This window comes from Pseudorasbora parva, chromosome 10, assembly GCF_024679245.1.
Source record: "Pseudorasbora parva isolate DD20220531a chromosome 10, ASM2467924v1, whole genome shotgun sequence".
Taxonomy (NCBI): Eukaryota; Metazoa; Chordata; class Actinopteri; order Cypriniformes; family Gobionidae; genus Pseudorasbora; species Pseudorasbora parva.
The window spans coordinates 38,406,184-38,424,545 of record NC_090181.1 but is presented as its reverse complement, the minus strand read 5'-3'; the positions used below and the strand labels follow the sequence as shown (position 1 = coordinate 38,424,545).

General features: G+C 39.0%; 1 protein-coding gene across 5 annotated transcripts in view; it reads left to right on the top strand.

The window, feature by feature from the left end:
- supt3h (SPT3 homolog, SAGA and STAGA complex component) overlaps window positions 1–18,362 on the top strand; it is a 180,297-nt gene that overhangs the window by 139,924 nt on the left and 22,011 nt on the right. For all 5 annotated transcript variants that reach the window (XM_067456036.1, XM_067456035.1, XM_067456039.1 and 2 more), the window contains 5 exons: window positions 13,984–14,059; window positions 14,850–14,962; window positions 15,258–15,368; window positions 16,559–16,726; window positions 17,737–17,847. In XM_067456036.1, the coding sequence (XP_067312137.1) occupies window positions 13,984–14,059; window positions 14,850–14,962; window positions 15,258–15,368; window positions 16,559–16,726; window positions 17,737–17,847 (579 nt within the window). The remainder of the gene's footprint in view (window positions 1–13,983; window positions 14,060–14,849; window positions 14,963–15,257; window positions 15,369–16,558; window positions 16,727–17,736; window positions 17,848–18,362) is intronic.

Below are 18,362 nucleotides of genomic sequence, written 5' to 3'. Positions count from 1 at the left end.
TAAATGCTTTAAATGTCTGTGATATGAACGTGAACTTTTGTGGCATATGCACAGGAGTCTTTATAACATCCTTTTGTTCTCACTGTGCCAAGTGATATAAATGGCCACAGCTGAAAGATGTAATTAAAGGTCTGAAGCAAGAACCGTGGACAAGGGGGTATTACCATGAGACTTTATACGTCCCGTCTCAATTAAAACCAAGCACCAGTCTGTTCTGGATGTGGCCAAGAAATCCTGCGGTTTCCCCCAAAACTTTGTTCCTACTGAGTGTTTTAATGGGTATGTTTTAGCTATCAGGACAACCTTTTGGGAATAAGGAACCATATCCTTCTGGGCCTCCCACTTTGCCCCACTCATGAAGTCCTCGAGAGAGGAGCTTTATGGTTTAACCACACGGCACTGTGCTGCTTTATCTAGTGCCCTGTTCGCCCTGCCGCCACCCCCTTGTCTTCTTTAACTAGCTCATTTAGTGGCTAAGAGCACATGTCTGGTTTTCCTGTGCTCTTCCATCTGCTCGCCTTACCTGGTGCATGTAGACGTAATGGGGTTATCAGCGTAGTTGTCAGATTCCTAAAGTTTTTTTTTTTTTTTTTTTTTTTTAAATCTTAAATTTAATTTTGACTTTTAATTTCGATTTTGACTCATGTCAGACTACACGTTGCTACTTGACCAGTCATCGCTTGTTGTCATGACGCGCGTGATGTCATTGACTTCCAGAAACAACAGCGTAAACAAACAATGTCTGAAGCAGCGTGTTTTGTAGCCTGCTGGCTGTTTTATGTTTAGAAAAGCACAAACATAGAAAGAAAACCAGACAAAGGAGACATTCCTGGCTTTCTGTAAGAGGATAGTATGGGCTGTCAATCCTTCAAAGAGAACTTGAGGTAAAATATTGTTCTTTTTATATTTAGTTATTAGCCAGTAGTAAAAGCTTCCACCACAACGTATTTTCTGCCCCACTTTATATGAGGTGGCCTTAAGTACTATGTACTTACATCAAAAAATAAGTACAGGGAGGTGGGATATGGGTAGAGTGAAGGACAGGTATGGTGGGATGGGTAAGTTTAAGGGTAGGGTTAGGTGTAAGGGAAGTGCCAACTGTGTAATTACAAATGTAACTACAGAAATTAATTACAGACGTAATTACATGCAGGTATTTTTTTAAATGTAAGTACAATGTATGTACACAATAAGTGCATTGTATCAAATTAATTACAATGTTAGTACATAGTAGTTAAGGCCACCTAATATAAAGTGGGTCCCGTATTTGTAAAACATCTATTAAGCTTACATTCCAGTAATGTTACTCACTGGGTTGCTGAAGGGCTTCCGCTATCGTTTGCCAGCATTTTTCTTTATTATTCGGTCGTGGTAGTCCCTCGATGATACATCGTACAGGCAGGAGTACTGTTGCAACAGCTCCATGAACCTTTCTTCCATTTTATAAATTCCACCATATATATATATATATATATATATATTAGGGGTGACCCCTAATAGTCGAAGATTCGATGCATCGATTCGACCACTGCAGGACCGGATTTGACCACTGATATCATGGTCGACGCCGGCATTCGACGCCTGTCCGCAGCGATTAAATGTATATCAAATCGTGAATGTACATACTGATTTCACCCTGTGCTACAAGATACACTCATCGTGCAGCTCTTCTGTCAGAAGTCGATTCAAAATTGAGCTCGCGCGTTTATAATGTTCAAGTCTGCCTGGTGTGAGAGACCTGAGACACGGCGCTGAGCTTCAGTCCGGTGTGAGATACCTGAGACACGGCGCTGAGCTTCAGTCCGGTGTGAGATACCTGAGACACGGCGCTGAGCTTCAGTCCGGTGTGAGAGACCTGAGACACGCCGCTGAGCTTCAGTCCGGTGTGAGAGACCTGAGACACGGCGCTGAGCTTCAGTCCGGTGTGAGAGACCTGAGACACGGCGCTGAGCTTCAGTCCGGTGTGAGAGACCTGAGACATGGCGCTGAGCTTCAGTCCGGTGTGAGAGACCTGAGACACGACGCTGAGCTTCAGTCCGGTGTGAGAGACCTGAGACACGGCGCTGAGCTTCAGTCCGGTGTGAGAGACCTGAGACACGGCGCTGAGCTTCAGTCCGGTGTGAGAGACCTGAGACACGGCGCTGAGCTTCAGTCCGGTGTGAGAGACCTGAGACACGGCGCTGAGCTTCAGTCCGGTGTGAGAGACCTGAGACACAGCGCTGAGCTTCAGTCCGGTGTGAGAGACCTGAGACACGGCGCTGAGCTTCAGTCCGGTGTGAGAGACCTGAGACACGGCGCTGAGCTTCAGTCCGGTGTGAGAGACCTGAGACACGGCGCTGAGCATCAGTCTGGTGTGAGAGACCTGAGACACGGCGCTGAGCTTCAGTCCGGTGTGAGAGACCTCAGACACGGCGCTGAGCTTCAGTCCGGTGTGAGAGACCTGAGACACGGCGCTGAGCTTCAGTCCGGTGTGAGAGACCTCAGACACGGCGCTGAGCTTCAGTCCGGTGTGAGAGACCTCAGACACGGCGCTGAGCTTCAGTCCGGTGTGAGAGACCTGAGACACGGCGCTGAGCTTCAGTCCGGTGTGAGAGACCTGAGACACGACGCTGAGCTTCAGTCCGGTGTGAGAGACCTGAGACACGGCGCTGAGCTTCAGTCCGGTGTGAGAGACCTGAGACACGACGCTGAGCTTCAGTCCGGTGTGAGAGACCTGAGACACGGCGCTGAGCTTCAGTCCGGTGTGAGAGACCTGAGACGCGGCGCTGAGCTTCAGTCCGGTGTGAGAGACCTGAGACACGGCGCTGAGCTTCAGTCCGGTGTGAGAGACCTGAGACGCGGCGCTGAGCTTCAGTCCGGTGTGAGAGACCTGAGACATGGCGCTGAGCTTCAGTCCGGTGTGAGAGACCTGAGACACGGCGCTGAGCTTCAGTCCGGTGTGAGAGACCTGAGACACGGCGCTGAGCTTCAGTCCGGTGTGAGAGACCTGAGACACGGCGCTGAGCTTCAGTCCGGTGTGAGAGACCTGAGACACGGCGCTGAGCTTCAGTCCGGTGTGAGAGACCTGAGACACGGCGCTGAGCTTCAGTCCGGTGTGAGAGACCTGAGACACGGCGCTGAGCTTCAGTCCGGTGTGAGAGACCTGAGACACGGCGCTGAGCTTCAGTCCGGTGTGAGAGACCTGAGACACGGCGCTGAGCTTCAGTCCGGTGTGAGATACCTGAGACACGGCGCTGAGCTTCAGTCCGGTGTGAGATACCTGAGACACGGCGCTGAGCTTCAGTCCGGTGTGAGATACCTGAGACACGGCGCTGAGCTTCAGTCCGGTGTGAGAGACCTGAGACACGGCGCTGAGCTTCAGTCCGGTGTGAGAGACCTGAGACACGGCGCTGAGCTTCAGTCCGGTGTGAGAGACCTGAGACACGGCGCTGAGCTTCAGTCCGGTGTGCGACCCCCTTTAGGCACAATCGGCTTAAGAATGTGCATATAAACGCACTCAAAGTGTTCTTTTCCTCTCTAGGCAGGTATTTTTTTTTAGGTTTATTTATCAAAATGTTATTTTATATATTTGTGTGATGTTCTGTGTTTGGATCGCGGCTTTTAAATGTTATGAGAGAGCGGTTAATTTACGAATGTGTAGTGTAGCCTAGTTTTGATCACTTTATTAAAAGTGGTGGCTGTGTGCCGTGTGTAAAGTAAAATAAAAATAGTCTTAGCCTCCTGCTGACTAGTGTCCTGCCCTTCCCAACCCGTTTATACCGTTGATTTTTTTCCGGTCTATGGTTTACACACACACACATAGATGATTCGATTATCGGTCGACCATAGAGAGATTCGAAAATTCTGATTCGAATGTGTAAATCCTTAGTCGGGGACACCCCTATATATATATATATATATATATATATATATATATATATATATATATATATATATATATATATATATATATATATATATATATATATATACAGTCCCTGACAAAAGTCTTGTCGCTTATCTATTTTCTAGAAATACCTGATATTAACCTGACTTTTAATTAATTAATTGGTGTTAGAAATAGCTCATATGAAAAGCTAAAACCCTCCCAAATGATGTTTAATGCACTGAAATAAATAATTTTCATAGAAAAAATATTTATCATTTAATCAAGAAAGAAAGGTCAATTTTTGGCAAGACAAAAGTTTTGTCGCCTATACAGAAATTGAACAAATTTACTGCAAATACAAAAATATGTCAGCAAATTAAGTTGTGGTGCTGTGAGATCCAAATTTAATATCTTGTATGACTTCCATGAGCTTGAAGGACTGCATCCATGCGGTTTAGCAAGGATTCATACAATTTATTGATGAAGTAATCAGGAATAGCTAAGAAAGCAGTCTTGCATGCCTCGCAGAGTTCATCAATATTCTTTGGTTTCATCTTCCATGTGTCCTCTTTCATCCTACCCCACATATGCTCAATGATGTTCATGTCTGGTGACTGGGCTGGCCAATCCTGGAGCATCTTGATCTTCTTCGCCTTGAGGAACTTTGATGTGGAGATGGAAGTATGCGATGGAGCACCGTCCTGCTGCAGAATTTGGCCTCATTTATGGTTGGGAATATAAGAGGTAGCTAAGATTTCTTGGTATTTTAGACTATTGATGTTGCCTTCCACCCTGCAGATCTCTCGCACACCCCATACTGGGTGTAACCCCAGACCATGATTTTTCCACCATCAAACTTCACTGTTTTCTGGGTGAATCTCGGATCCATTCGGGCACCAGTAGGTCTCCTGCAATATTTGCGGCGACTGTGGTGTAATTCAACAGAAGATTCATCTGAAAAATCTACCTTCTGCCACTTTTCCAGCGTCCATCCTTTTAGCAGGCTGTGGGCCTTGGCAAATGCCACACGGTTTTTCAATTGTCTTTTGTTTAGTGCTGGCTTCTGGGCACTGATTCGACCATGGAGGCCATTTCGAGACAGAATCCGACAAACTGTTCTGGTTGACACAGGGACTTTAGGTGACAAGGTCTCGTGGAGCTCTGCTGCAGTGGAAAATGGGCTGGCCTTGGATTTTCGAGCCAACAAACGGTCCTCTCGAGCAGTTGTCTTGGGGGGTCTGCCTGACCTGGGCTTGTCAAAAACGTCTCCAGTCTCTTCAAATCTTTTTTTTATCCTCTGTACTTGACGCTGAGACACATTGAAGGTGTCTGCCACATCAGCAGTGGATCTGGTCTTCAGCCTCTTGATAATCAAAACTTTAGTCTCTGGGTGAATCTTAGGCATGTTTGCAGAGGTCTAGTTGCAGTTGATGTGAAGGTCTAGTGTACTGGGGTTCTTTTTATACACACTTGAGACCTAATTGATCCATTATTAGTCACAGGTGAAGCTCATATGACAAGGTGACAACACTTATGTCTTTGCAAAAATTGACTCAATGGGCTTTACCAAGCTGTGAATATTAGAATACTTTTTGAAAGTTTAGTTTTTCACTGAAACATTATCACAAAAGATGGTGGGATTAAAAAGAGCCATTTCTTGTAAAAAAATCTTGATTAGAAATATATTTCAGCGGCACTTTAGGTCAATTTGTACACAAGCGACAAGACTTTTGTCAGGGACTGTATATAAAATGTGTGACTTTTAATTATAAACAAGCTTGAAATATACATGTCTTCGTCTTACTATTGCAGTTGCCAGCTTCTCTTTCAAGTTCAGATGAGGGAGATAAAATATACATTGTTACAACCATCTAAAACATATTACTATATGAACATCGTGAAGTAAACCATCCTTCAGATGAGACGTTAAGAGGTCCTGACTCTCTGTTGATATACTAAATCCCAGGATGTCCTTTGGAAAAAGAGTAGGGGTGTAACCCCAGCATCCTGGCCAAATTTGCCCTTTGGCCCCTCTGTCCATCATTACCTCCTAATAATCCCCCTCTCCTGATTGGCTTCATCACTCTGTCTCCTCTCCACCAATCAGCCGGTGTGTTGTGGGCGTTCTGCCGTAATATGGCTGCCATCGTGTCATCCAGGTGGTGCTGCACATTGGTGGTGGTTGAGGAGATTTCCCCCTTATATATGTAAAGTGCTTTAAAAGTGATACCCGAGAAATTACAATATAAATGTAACAAATTATTACATGAAACATTGTCATTATTCATCAGCATTAGTTCATAAACAATAAATGTGTCATAAATGTGTGGTTTTCATTGACTGAACCTATCTGAAGCGCTGTTGTGTGAGCCTGTAGAAGCTCAACAGCATCGCGTTTTCCCGCACGTTACATTTCAGATGTGTGCACCAATAACACAGGACATCATTTCTGACTGGATCTCTTCCCTAATCGTCCTTCCCTAACATTTTTGTCTCGTTTTTATTCGTTGAACAAAATGACAGTAGATCTTCATAATATTTTATATCATACAAAACTTTTTTCAACTTTATCGTCTCATTTTCATCCGTGAATGAAATGAATGAAAATATTTTTTTTGTAATGTTCCAAAAAATGTCATTATTTCTGTTAAATGTTTTCATTAAAAAGATTCGGAAGGAAATGTATCACGTTTTCAGAAAAAAAAATATGAAGCAGAAGCAACAATAGTTTTTAATGTTGATAATAATAAATATGACATTTTATATGAAATATAAAAATGTTTCTTGAGAAACAAATCAGCATGATGCTAAAATTTCAGCTTTGCTTTACAGGAATAAATGACACTTTAATATATAGGTAATAAACCAGTATAGGTTTAATGTATATAGGCTTTATTTTGAAGGTCCCTTCAGAACATTCTAACTATAAGTAACTTTTCAACAACATGTCATCCTACTCTCATTATAGTATTAGTAGACTTAATACCAGACTTAATAACTCTTTATTGTGATGGTCCCTTAACAGACATTTTATTTACTCAAGTACATTTCAACTTATTCTAACCCTAAAGTCTACTAATACTCTACTAAACACTCTCTGAGATTTAGTAGATATGTAGGTGCAATGTTACTTATAGTCAACAGAATGTGTTATATTAAATTGTAATAACCGTTCACAATATTACTGTTTTTACTCTTTTAGATCAGATAAATGCAGCCTTGGTGAACATATGAGACTTCTTTCAAAAACAAAAAAATCTTTGGACCCAAAACTTTTGAAAGGTACTGTATTGTCAACTAAATATCCAAATAAAATTAATTACTAAATTAACTGTATCAACTTTATTATATATCTGCCCACACTGTCGCTATATGTTTAACACCATGAAGCTAGCCTGGGTTGCTTGAAACGATCGTCATTGTAAAAGCGCTATATAAATAAAGTTGACTTGACTTGAATTCTGTTATATTAATTATTATATTATATTGTACTATATTATATTATGGTATATTATATTACATTACGTTACGTTACGTTACGTTACGTTATATTATATTATATTAATTATATTATATTATATTATATTATATTATATTATATTATATTATATTATATTATATTATATTATATATTAAGTCCCTTGAAAAAAGTCGTCATTTTATTTTTAAACAACTGAGTTCTGGTGTCCAATTACAAAGACATAGCATAATATATGAATAAAATAAAATTTTTCAAAATATTATATATATATATATTTTTTTTTTTTTCATATGGTTTTGAAAAAATATATTTTATTCATATATTATGCTATGTCTTTGTAAGTGGACTCCAGGACTCTGTATGTCATGACATGTACAGGCAAAAACAATGGGATTTTCTTATTATTATTTAGGGGTTTCAGGAGTTTTTTTATTTATTTTTTTTTATTTTTTTGACATTTTACTTTGTTTAAAGATGATTCTCAACTTGATAAAACTGTGTGTCAGTTCATTCCATTATATCTTTCATAACAATGTAAGATATAACGTAATGAATTGATACACAGTTTGGGTAAGTGGCCATACATGGGTTTTTACATGGGTTTTATTAGATACACTATCTAATTTGCATAATAATGTATTCTTGGAGCAACATGTAATATAAAAGAATTGTAATAATGGGAGTAATATGATCGTTGGCAACATTTTCATCATAATATATAATTTTTAAAGGAACATTGGTATGTAATTCATTTTTTTTCTTGTTGTGTCTCCCAAAATGCTTGATAAACATGCTTAAGAACCTGTGTCCTCTACAGTGGACATGTATGAAATGCTTTGTAACAGAAAGTCAGATTTTAAAACCTCATAACAGTTTCCTGAGATCATGATTTATAAAAAATTGTTTGAAAATTAATCACATTTAAATGATTATTACAAAGTATTACAAAATATTATATTTCCATAAGAGTAATCATTTTGATCATAGAATTTGATCATTCTGAATCTGCTCTTTACAGGACGTCCAGACTTACAACTGTGACATGGTGTCAGATAAATTCACTAAAATATAATGTAGCACATATATTATACTATATTATATTATATTATATTATATTATATTATATTATATTATATTATATTATATTATATTATATTATATTATATTATATTATATTATATTATATTATATTATATTTAGATAATACATATACAATATATACAATTTTACCATATTAAGATTAAAATTAGGAAGTAATCATATATTGTGTTTAAAAACAAGATTGTTACGGAAGTTGATTCGCCAACAATAGCCAAAATAGCTCAAAATACCCAAATATCGTCTGCTTCATTGGCCTTGTCAGTATATCGGTCTACCACTACTAGTAACTTATTACAGTAAATGAAACTATTTCAGAGACCTAATTTGCATCGTCTATTTCCGCTCTAGATTTTCTCTAGAACTCTTGTCTAAATACTGAGGCCATTATTTCATAGGATTTTTTAAGCCACAGCCTACGGGTCAAACTTCTGTCAGATGTCCAGTCCGCTAACTGCACATGTGAACAGCCAGGGCAGCGGCGATCAGGTCGGACAGGGTTATAATTCACCCGCTCGCTCCTACACTTGATCAGCCGGCGATGGCTTCTCTTCTGACAGTGGTGTGTGGATTGTGTTTCCTCAGGCAGATCATCCATCTTCCCAAGGACCCTCTAAGATCTCTTGACAATCTGTTATTTTCTCGGCCACATTCAGATGGGAATGCTTAAAAGTGTTTTTGTCATGATGTGTGGGATCCACATTGTTTTGCCTTAATGCCATGATGACAGCAGGACGCTATTCTGGGACACTGGTGATCTGTCTTTTGCAAATTCCCTAGGAAATCGTAAATGCTGAAAACGGCTATGGAAACTTTTGCACTTTTGCTTGCTTCGGTTTTTGCAAAACTTTCCCCCTTTTAGATTATTTTTCTTTCTTTAAAGGTAAACAGTAAGCTAGTAAATAAAACTAGATGATTTTGAGTCTGAAGACAATGTAAAAGCATCTCTAATGTTATTTCCCATTGTGCCTGGCTTTGGAAGTAAATACATTTTTGTCCATTCTATTTGTCCGTTTGTATGTTCATTTATTTATCTACATACTATACTCGCTTACTTATTTAATTATTACAAGACCACTTTTACCACATTATACATTATACTTAAATCAATAAATCAGTGCCCCTGATTTTAAGTGCTTTAGTTCATTTGATCCAGTATTGTTGTTTTTTGTTTGTTTGTTTCAACCAAGGCCACTTTTAGCATATAATAGCGTTTAACTTTTTTACTATATACCATACCATAATAATTGTCCCATGTTATTTAAATGATTATTCTCAAAACTGAAAATGTGAAATTTATTGTACAATAATATATTTAAAATAATATATATTTAAATAAAATTCCATTTGCTTATATGATTATTACAAAAGCACTTTTGCCGTATTACATATACCATATTATGTTATGATACTGACCACTGATTTCGAATTATATATATATATATATATATATATATATATATATATATATATATATATATATATATATATATATATATATATATATATATATATATATTAACTTTAGTTAATTTGATTAACTAACTATTTATTTAGTTTATTTGTTTGTTTGTTTGTTTGTTTGTTTGTTTCAACCAAGGTCACTTATCATATTACTTTTTTACCATATAACATGCAAAATACTTTTACCATATTTAAATTAGAATTCTTAAACTGAAAATGTGAAATGTATATATAATATCATAAATCAATGCCCCTGATTTTAAGTGCTTTAGTTAATTTGATCCAGTATTTTTGTTTGTTTGTTTGTTTGTTTGTTTGTTTGTTTGTTGGTTTGTTTGTTGGTTTATTTGTTGTTGTTTTTTTACCATGGCCACTTTTAACATAACATAGAATTAAACTTTTTTACCATATACCATGCCATAATTATTTTGCATGTTATCATTATCATTTTTCTGTGGTAACCTGTTATGGTCAGTTAAAGGAAATCCGAAACACTCTGGATACTTGCAGAAGATTAAAAAAAAAAAACTTTTATGAGCAGCGTTTCGGTCTCATGACCTTCATCAGGCATATACACCAATATACACATACAGTTTTTGACATCTTTCGCAAGTATCAATTAGTGTGCGGGATCTCCTTTAACTTTTGAGATTTTTTTTATTTATTTTTAACTATTATTATCTATAATAATAATAATAATAATAATAAGCCTAGTCCTTTACACAGGTCAATTGAACATAAACAGAGTATGTTTTATTATTAATTATAACCCTTTATGGGTTCAGGAAGTTGATAGTTTTCTCTGTGCTTTCTTCATCAGGTAAAGAATCAGGCCCCAGGTGTCTCATTCAGTTCTCTTCAACCTGAAAGTGATTTTCACAGCTCTTTTAAACCAGCGCATATGACTGTACAGAGATCACTGACTCTCTTTTATTCATTCCTTTTTGATCATCTAAACTTAGGTGTGTGTCTGAATGAAATGCCCCTGAAATTTAATTATAGCCTGCCTCGGGCTGTTAATCACCGGCGCGCGGCTGACGCGCATTGAAATATACTAGATATCCAAAATATATCTTGGGCCTCGGCCTATGGAAATCTCATCGCTAGCAGTGGTACAAATTGAGATTCCCTTTATCCAGACCACACTGGCATGAAATGAAAGTCACGAGAAGCCAAATCAAATATTTGCCAACGTCCTCCTATACGGCCACTGCGTCAGTTGTGGGTATAATTTGGCTATTAGCAGGTGGGTCAACGTTTTGATTTAATCAGCGGCTATACATAGTATTCAAACATCGAATCCCCCCGCTGCTCTTTTCAGTCAATAAGCCACAGTCAAAACATTTCTCCTGTCTCTGGCTGACCGGTTGACAAGAGTTATTTAAAAGTGCAGGCTCCAGTCTCGTATCGCTCGCGGCCCAATTTGGAGTGGGACCCAGACACCGAGGCTGCTGCGAATTCCCCCTCTGAGCTGCAAAACGAGACCTCCGTTCAGCTCTTAACGACACTAATAGAAATCACAGTTCCAGTGCTGTGTAACGAGCAGGCGCTCGGCATCATTAATATGTATTTTCAAAGATGGAATTTCCAATGACTGCCAGCTAACTAAATAAAAAGACTCCGGTTGGTTTGGGTGGCCTGAAAACGATCCAGGCTGCCTCACATCGAGCCCAGAGCCCAGAGCGTCATGTCAGACTGTCCTCAGTCTAACAGTCCCCGCTAACCAGCACGGAGACGCATCTCACTCTAGACTGTAAAACAAATCCTTTGCAGCATGAGGGGGGGGGAAACGGTCATAAACCTTGAACCTTTTTTATGACACACAGCCTGGTAGAGAGCTCAAATTGACTGTTATGTGAAGGTATGAAATTGGTCCAGGATGAGGAAATGTCTAATTATAGGTTCTGACCTGCAACTTAACACGCTCTGCTGTAAATCCAAGTGAAACCTGTTGGGTAGCTATTAAGAGGGTTCATTACTACGCATGGCTCTCTTAAAGTTTACAGAGACCATCCTTCTTCTATGTTATGCCATTTTATCTTGTGTAGCATAAAATGAAAATGACTGTCTTGATATTTAATCCTTAGAGAAGCTGATAAAACTGTGGTTTTAACCATGACATCAAACAGGAGCTCCACAATATTTTAATTGAAGAGATTATTATGGGATCTAAAAAAAAATCCTAGCTAATTTTTATAGGTGATCTTTTAAAGTAATTTAAACTTTTATTCATCAAGGATGTGTTAATCAAATGTGACAGAAATTTGTAGTTACATATCTGTTTCAAATAAATGCTGTTCTTTTGAACTTTCTATTCATCAAATAATTCTAGATAAGAAGACATTTTTCAACAAATAAGCATATTAGAATGATTTAAGAAGGATCATCTGACACTGAAGACTGGAGTATTGATGCTGAAAATTCAGCTTTGATCACAGGAATAAAATGTACTTAATAATAATAATAATAATTTGTTACATTTATATAGCGCTTTTCTAGACACTCAAAGCGCTTTACAAATGGAAGGGGGGGGATCTCCTCAACCACCACCAATTACTTGTATTACTATATTGACAAAAGTTTTCCCATTTGTACATCCCATGTTTAATCTATAGGGTATAATAATGGAGTTGGCCCACTATTTGCAGCTATAATACCTTCAGCTCTTCTTGGAAGGCTTTCCACAAGGTTTAGGCGCGTGTTTACAGGAATGTTTGACCATTCTTCTAGAAGTGGATTTGTGAGGTCATGCACTGATGTTGGATGAGAAGGCCTGGCTCGCAGTCTCCGCACGAAATTATCCCAAAGGTGTTCTGTTAGGTTGAGGTCAAGACTCTGTGCAGGGCAGTCAAGTTCCTCCACACCAAACTTGCTTATCCATGCCTTTATAGACCTTGATTTGTGCACTTGTGCGCATTCATGTTGGAACAGGAAGGGGCCCTCCCTGAACTGTTCCCACAAAGTTGGGAGCATGAAATTGTCCAAAATATCTTGCAACTCTTAATGCTTCAGCATACCTTTCACTGGAACTAAGGGGCCAAGCGCAAGTCATGGAAAAAAAACACACGTCATAATCCCCCATCCACCAAACTTTACACTTGCCACAATGTTATCAGACAAGTATCGTTTTCCTGGCAACCGCCAAACCCAGACTCGTCCATGGGATTGCCAGACCAAGAAGCATGATTCGTCACTTCAGAGAACACGTCTCCGCTGCTCTAGAGTCCAGTGGCAGCGTGCTTTATACCTCTGCATCCAACGCTTTGCATTGCACTTGGTAAGGCTTGGATGCAGCTGCTCGGCTATGGAAACCCATTCCATGAGTTCTTGAGCTAATCTGAAGGCCACAAGTTTGGAGATCTGTAGCTATTGACTCTGCAGAAAGTTGGTGACTTTCTGCACACTGTGTGCCTCAGCGTCGCTGACCCTGTTCTGTGATTTTGCATGGGCTACCGCTTTGAGGCTGAGTTGCTGTTGTTCCCAATTGCTTTCACTTTGTTATAATACCACTAACAGTTTATCATGGGATATTTAGTAGTGAGGAAATTTCACGAATGCACTTATTGCATAGGTGGCAATCTATCATGGTAGCATGCTTGAATACATTGAGCTCCTGAGAGCGACCCATTCTTTCAAAAATGTTTGAGGAAGCGTCTGCATGACCTTCGGCCAATGAAGTGATTAGAACACCTGAATTCAATGATTTTGGAGGGGTGTCCCGATACTTTTGGAAATATACAGTGTATATCCACAAAAAAAAATACATTTAAATTGTAATAATATTTCACAATATTACTGTTTTTCACTTAGTTTTAAATCAAATAAATGCAGTCTTGGTGAGTATAAAATACTTCTATCTAAAACACTTTTAACATCGTACTGACCTCAAACTTTCTAGAAACTCAGGACAGGAAGAAGCCACCTAGCAACAGCATAGAAACACACTCAGAAAAACCTAGCAAAGTGGCAGCAAGGTTTTCACTGGCGTGTATTTCGTGATGTGTTTAATGATGTTGATACATGAAAATATATAATATTCATCTTTTATTTTGTTTATGTTTTTTTTATACAGAGAATTGAGAAGATGACAAGAAACATGGATTCCAGTCAGTACAGTGATTTCTGTGAAAGTCGACAGCTGAGTTTCTGTGAGTAATCATACTGTACACAATTGTTTTTGTTTATTCCAAAGCGACGTCCGTTACATTGAAGGCACATTTTATCAGTTCATAGATTTCCTGGGGATTAAACCCCTGACCATTGTCAATGCCGTGCTCTATTGTTTGAGCTTCAGGAATACTTTTCTCTGGGGTTTACTGTTTACTGCATGAATCCATCCATTTTGTTGCTCCATGAGCATGCCAGGTATGGTTTGTAGTATCAGTGTAAAGCAGATCACTCCCCAGAAGAACTCCTGCATCAGATATCGTCTCCGATGAGTTGTTCGGTTGGCAGTTGTGCGCCCGAGGGCTTGTAGGAACGCAGCTGTGGGATTGTGAACACACCACTACTGGCTTCTGAAGGCCACATTTTAGCACTAATAACATGTTCACTGGCTTTGTGCCGCTCCACTAGCTGTGATGTCTTACTGGCATTGAGCTGCAGGTTGGGACAACAGCGCAGTAAATGTGCCTAAATGAATACTGTTACATAACATAAATATGACTGAAAATATGACTATTTTTGGTTTAATAGGACATATTGGAAATTAAATGATTCTTGTTATTATTTAAATTGTGCAGTATACACTGTATTCTGTCTGCTGTTTTAATATGCAGAAAGTATTCGATGCCCAGTGCTGAACACAAAACAACTGGGAGAGAACACAAAGCATTGACTTTTTTTCTTCCCATTTACTATTTTTATTCCACCACTATGTCTCTTTAGGAGGTTTGAATGTACTCACTTAAAATGACTCAAATGACTTGCTCTGTGTAGCTAAAAAGGCCTCGAAGTTTCGCGAGTGGCTGGACTGCAGCAGTCTGGATGTGAAGCCCAATGCCATGTCCATGGAGATCTTGTCATATCTGGCCTATGAGACGGTGGCCCAGGTGAGCTGCTTTTTATTCCAACCCAACAAAGGAGCATGAAATCACATTGTATCTCAGTCTCATTTCATGAAATTACTCTAACATTTGCTAAATTTGAACTTAACTTTCTCTTCTTCTCTGTTTCCAATGCAATAAACCCAGAAAGCCAACATAAAATTAGACCCCTGAAAATAACCTCTTTTGAAGCGTTCCAGTGCTTTGATTGTTAAGTTTTATGTCTCCTGGGAAAAAAGCATCATATTGTCCTTCATATCAAGTGACATTACTCATAAGCTGATATGGTTTTATATTTTAGGTTGTCGACCTTGCCCTGTTGGTTAAACAAGATATGACTCCCAAAACGGGCGACCCGTTTCAACACGCCATATCAGCAACTTTCATCCAGTACTGCAACTCCCAGGCTGAGGTAAACAAAAACGTTTTTTGTTTAGTCTATGTTGTTATTGTTAACTAAAACTAAATCTATAAAAAAATATTTTTTGTTAATTGAAATTAATCTGAAGAGATATTAGATTAGAAAACATCTAATCTTTTTAAATAACAATTAAAAAACATTCTAAATGAAAAATGTTGGCTTTATAACTAACTGAAATAAATAAGTTCAAAATGACCTGTTTGACTTTCTTTTGTGGAGGAGAAGTTTAGCATATTACAATGAAAGTAAATGGGAACGGATGCGGTCAAGCTGCTAAAATCGCAAAGGCACCATAAATGTGCAATAAAAGTAAAGACCACCGTGAATATTTTTTTAAACATATTTTGTTTGCAACAGAAAATGATTTCGGGTAAATGATGACAGTAAGTCAATCATTGGTTTTTTTAGTTCTTCTCAGGAGGAAAGCCAGTTATTGGGCCAGTATGTTTTTTTATTTATTTTAAGCTGCACTCAAGTGATATTCTTCACCAGTGCGTTTGTATGTTAGAATCTGCTATTAAAATGTGCTATATTATGTTAGTTGCCGTTTGGTTCTATAGAATAGTTTAAGTGGCTGTGTAGGGATGTGTCAGCAGCTTTCTCTGAGCGCTTGTCCATTGGAATAGGAAAACCAAACAAGACTGTCCTGCTCGGTGGGTTTGACCTCTCGCCAAGTAGGGCCGCCAAGTTTGTCCAAGGTGGTTTTGAGCTGCGGGATCCGTTCCTTGGATGGACTTCTCTGTCACTGAAACCACAAAAACCTCATCTGTCTCTCTCGCTCCCTTTTTTCGGACTCGGCCAAGGCCACTCCGGGTCTGGAAGCGCACATGGTATTTTTTAAGTCTGAATTCCAGTATTGTTTTTCTCCTAAACCTTGGGGGTCGATAGTGTTCCCATGTGGCGAGAGTGACAGAATGACCCTGTGGTTTGAGTGATAGGACCGAGACGTGTCGTAAGACTGCAGGTGATGTTTTCCAGGGTCATGTTGAGATGTTTTGTAGCTGTGACCTTTTTACGTCATTGTTACTTTTGAGTTGCCTAAAACAAGTGATGTGTGTGAGAAGGTTAACATTTATGCAACTCACAACTCACATTGTGAGTTGCAGTCGTATAACTTCACTCCTAAAAAAAATATTCGGGAATGTATATACACGTAAGTGATTTTTCTCGTCTAATTTAAGGCTGCGAGCACCAAAAAGGAGACGGACTCTCCAGAAAACACTCCGCCGTCCACTCCCAGCGGTCCTCTGATGGCAGGACACCAGGGAAAGATGCACTCTATGGCCCAGGGCAACGGTGGGCCCAACCAAGATAGCAGCAGTAAGGTTAAACAGAGGAAAAGGAAGAAGGTATACAAATATTATACACCTGCTGATAATTAATTTTATTATCAACATTCTATAAAGTTATTATGTTAAGATTTTCCTAGAAATATTTTACAAACAAGTGTGAATACTGCACCACTAGTGATCGTTAAATGGAATTGCAGACAGTTTATTAGAAAAGTCTGACTGGGCTGTGTTGTAGCAGTATTGGTATTGGTGATACTGGCCTTCTTTCATAAAAAGGTGCCATTAAACAGATATTTATATTTATTACTATCTTTATGTTGTTTCTACATTAATTTGGATATTAAAATGTGAAATGATTACTATATAAAATATATTTAAAAAAAATATTTGTTAGGTGCGTTACAGAAACATGTTAACGTTCATGTGCCATTTTTTGCCGATCAATCAATGACCATCTTGTAAAATTCCCTTGACTTCCATTGGTCAGGCAAACAGATAATCCTACCCCAACCCACGCTCAGAAAACCAATCAAAAACCCTAACGCTGATTATTTTACACTAGAAGAAACCCTGAGGTTATTCTATTTTGTCACAGATTCTCGCCTCTTCATAAGCAGTAGAAACATTAGCGAGGAATCTCAATATTTTCCAATATTTTCCTATTCACCCTGTTTTACTGACTCCAGTTTCTCTGATGTTTATTGCAAACATTTAAATAGGGAAGTTGTTTTTCCATCCGACTTGATACCCAGTTGAAATTGTTCCCTTCCCTCCAGTGACTTCAGAGACACTGCAATTACAGCCAATCACACGCAGCACTAACGTTTACTGTCAAACCTCTATATATCAGTGCTGAAAGTTCATAAAGCATCAAATGACACATAGCATTTATATCTCTCCGGAGGTAAAGCTCTGGCCCATCCACCGATTTTGATTCAGAAAGCATGCTTTTGTGTGTGTGCCGTGTCCTCGTCGAGCTGTGTTTATGCATTAAACTGCAGGACTCCCACCGTGTTTTTGAATTAGCAATAATATGAGCTGTATTTTCTCTGTCTTTTTCGTTGCAGAGCGCGGCGGCCTGTGGCGCGGAGGCTCAGAGCAGTGCCATCCAACCAGCCCACATCAGAGAAGCCATCAGGCGCTACAGCCACAAGATTGGCCCGCTCTCCCCCTTCTCAGTACGTAATAACAGAGCCGTAAAAGAGTTATATTTATAATCGCAGCACAGCCCCATTTTAAAGTGGTCAAGCCCTAAAGTATTGGAATTGTTTAGCGCAATTTGTGGTTAGTGTAATTTTCCTCATAAAAGTCACATAATTCTACTGGAGAATTAAATAAGCGGAATTTCGATCCTTTTTGGAAATACAAAGGAGATTTAATTTTGTTTTGTTTTCCGTAAGTTCTGTTTACAGCTGAGAAATGCCTGCTCATTTTGCGCGCTTACGTATGCGACTTTGCAGCTCGCCGACTGCGAGTTATAATTTTCCATCAGGCGCAGAAGTGTGGGTGTCTTAAGTGCTAGTCTGCGTTTGAGAAATGGCTTTTGGAGGCTTTCTCACAGCCAATTTGGAGGCTTTTGCTATTGTGGTCAATATGCAATTCACAGGTAATGAGCAATTTACCACTGACGGCCTACTTGAGCGTTCCCGGGCCAACAGCTGCCAGAAGACCTGGCAAAATCTATTCTGCATGG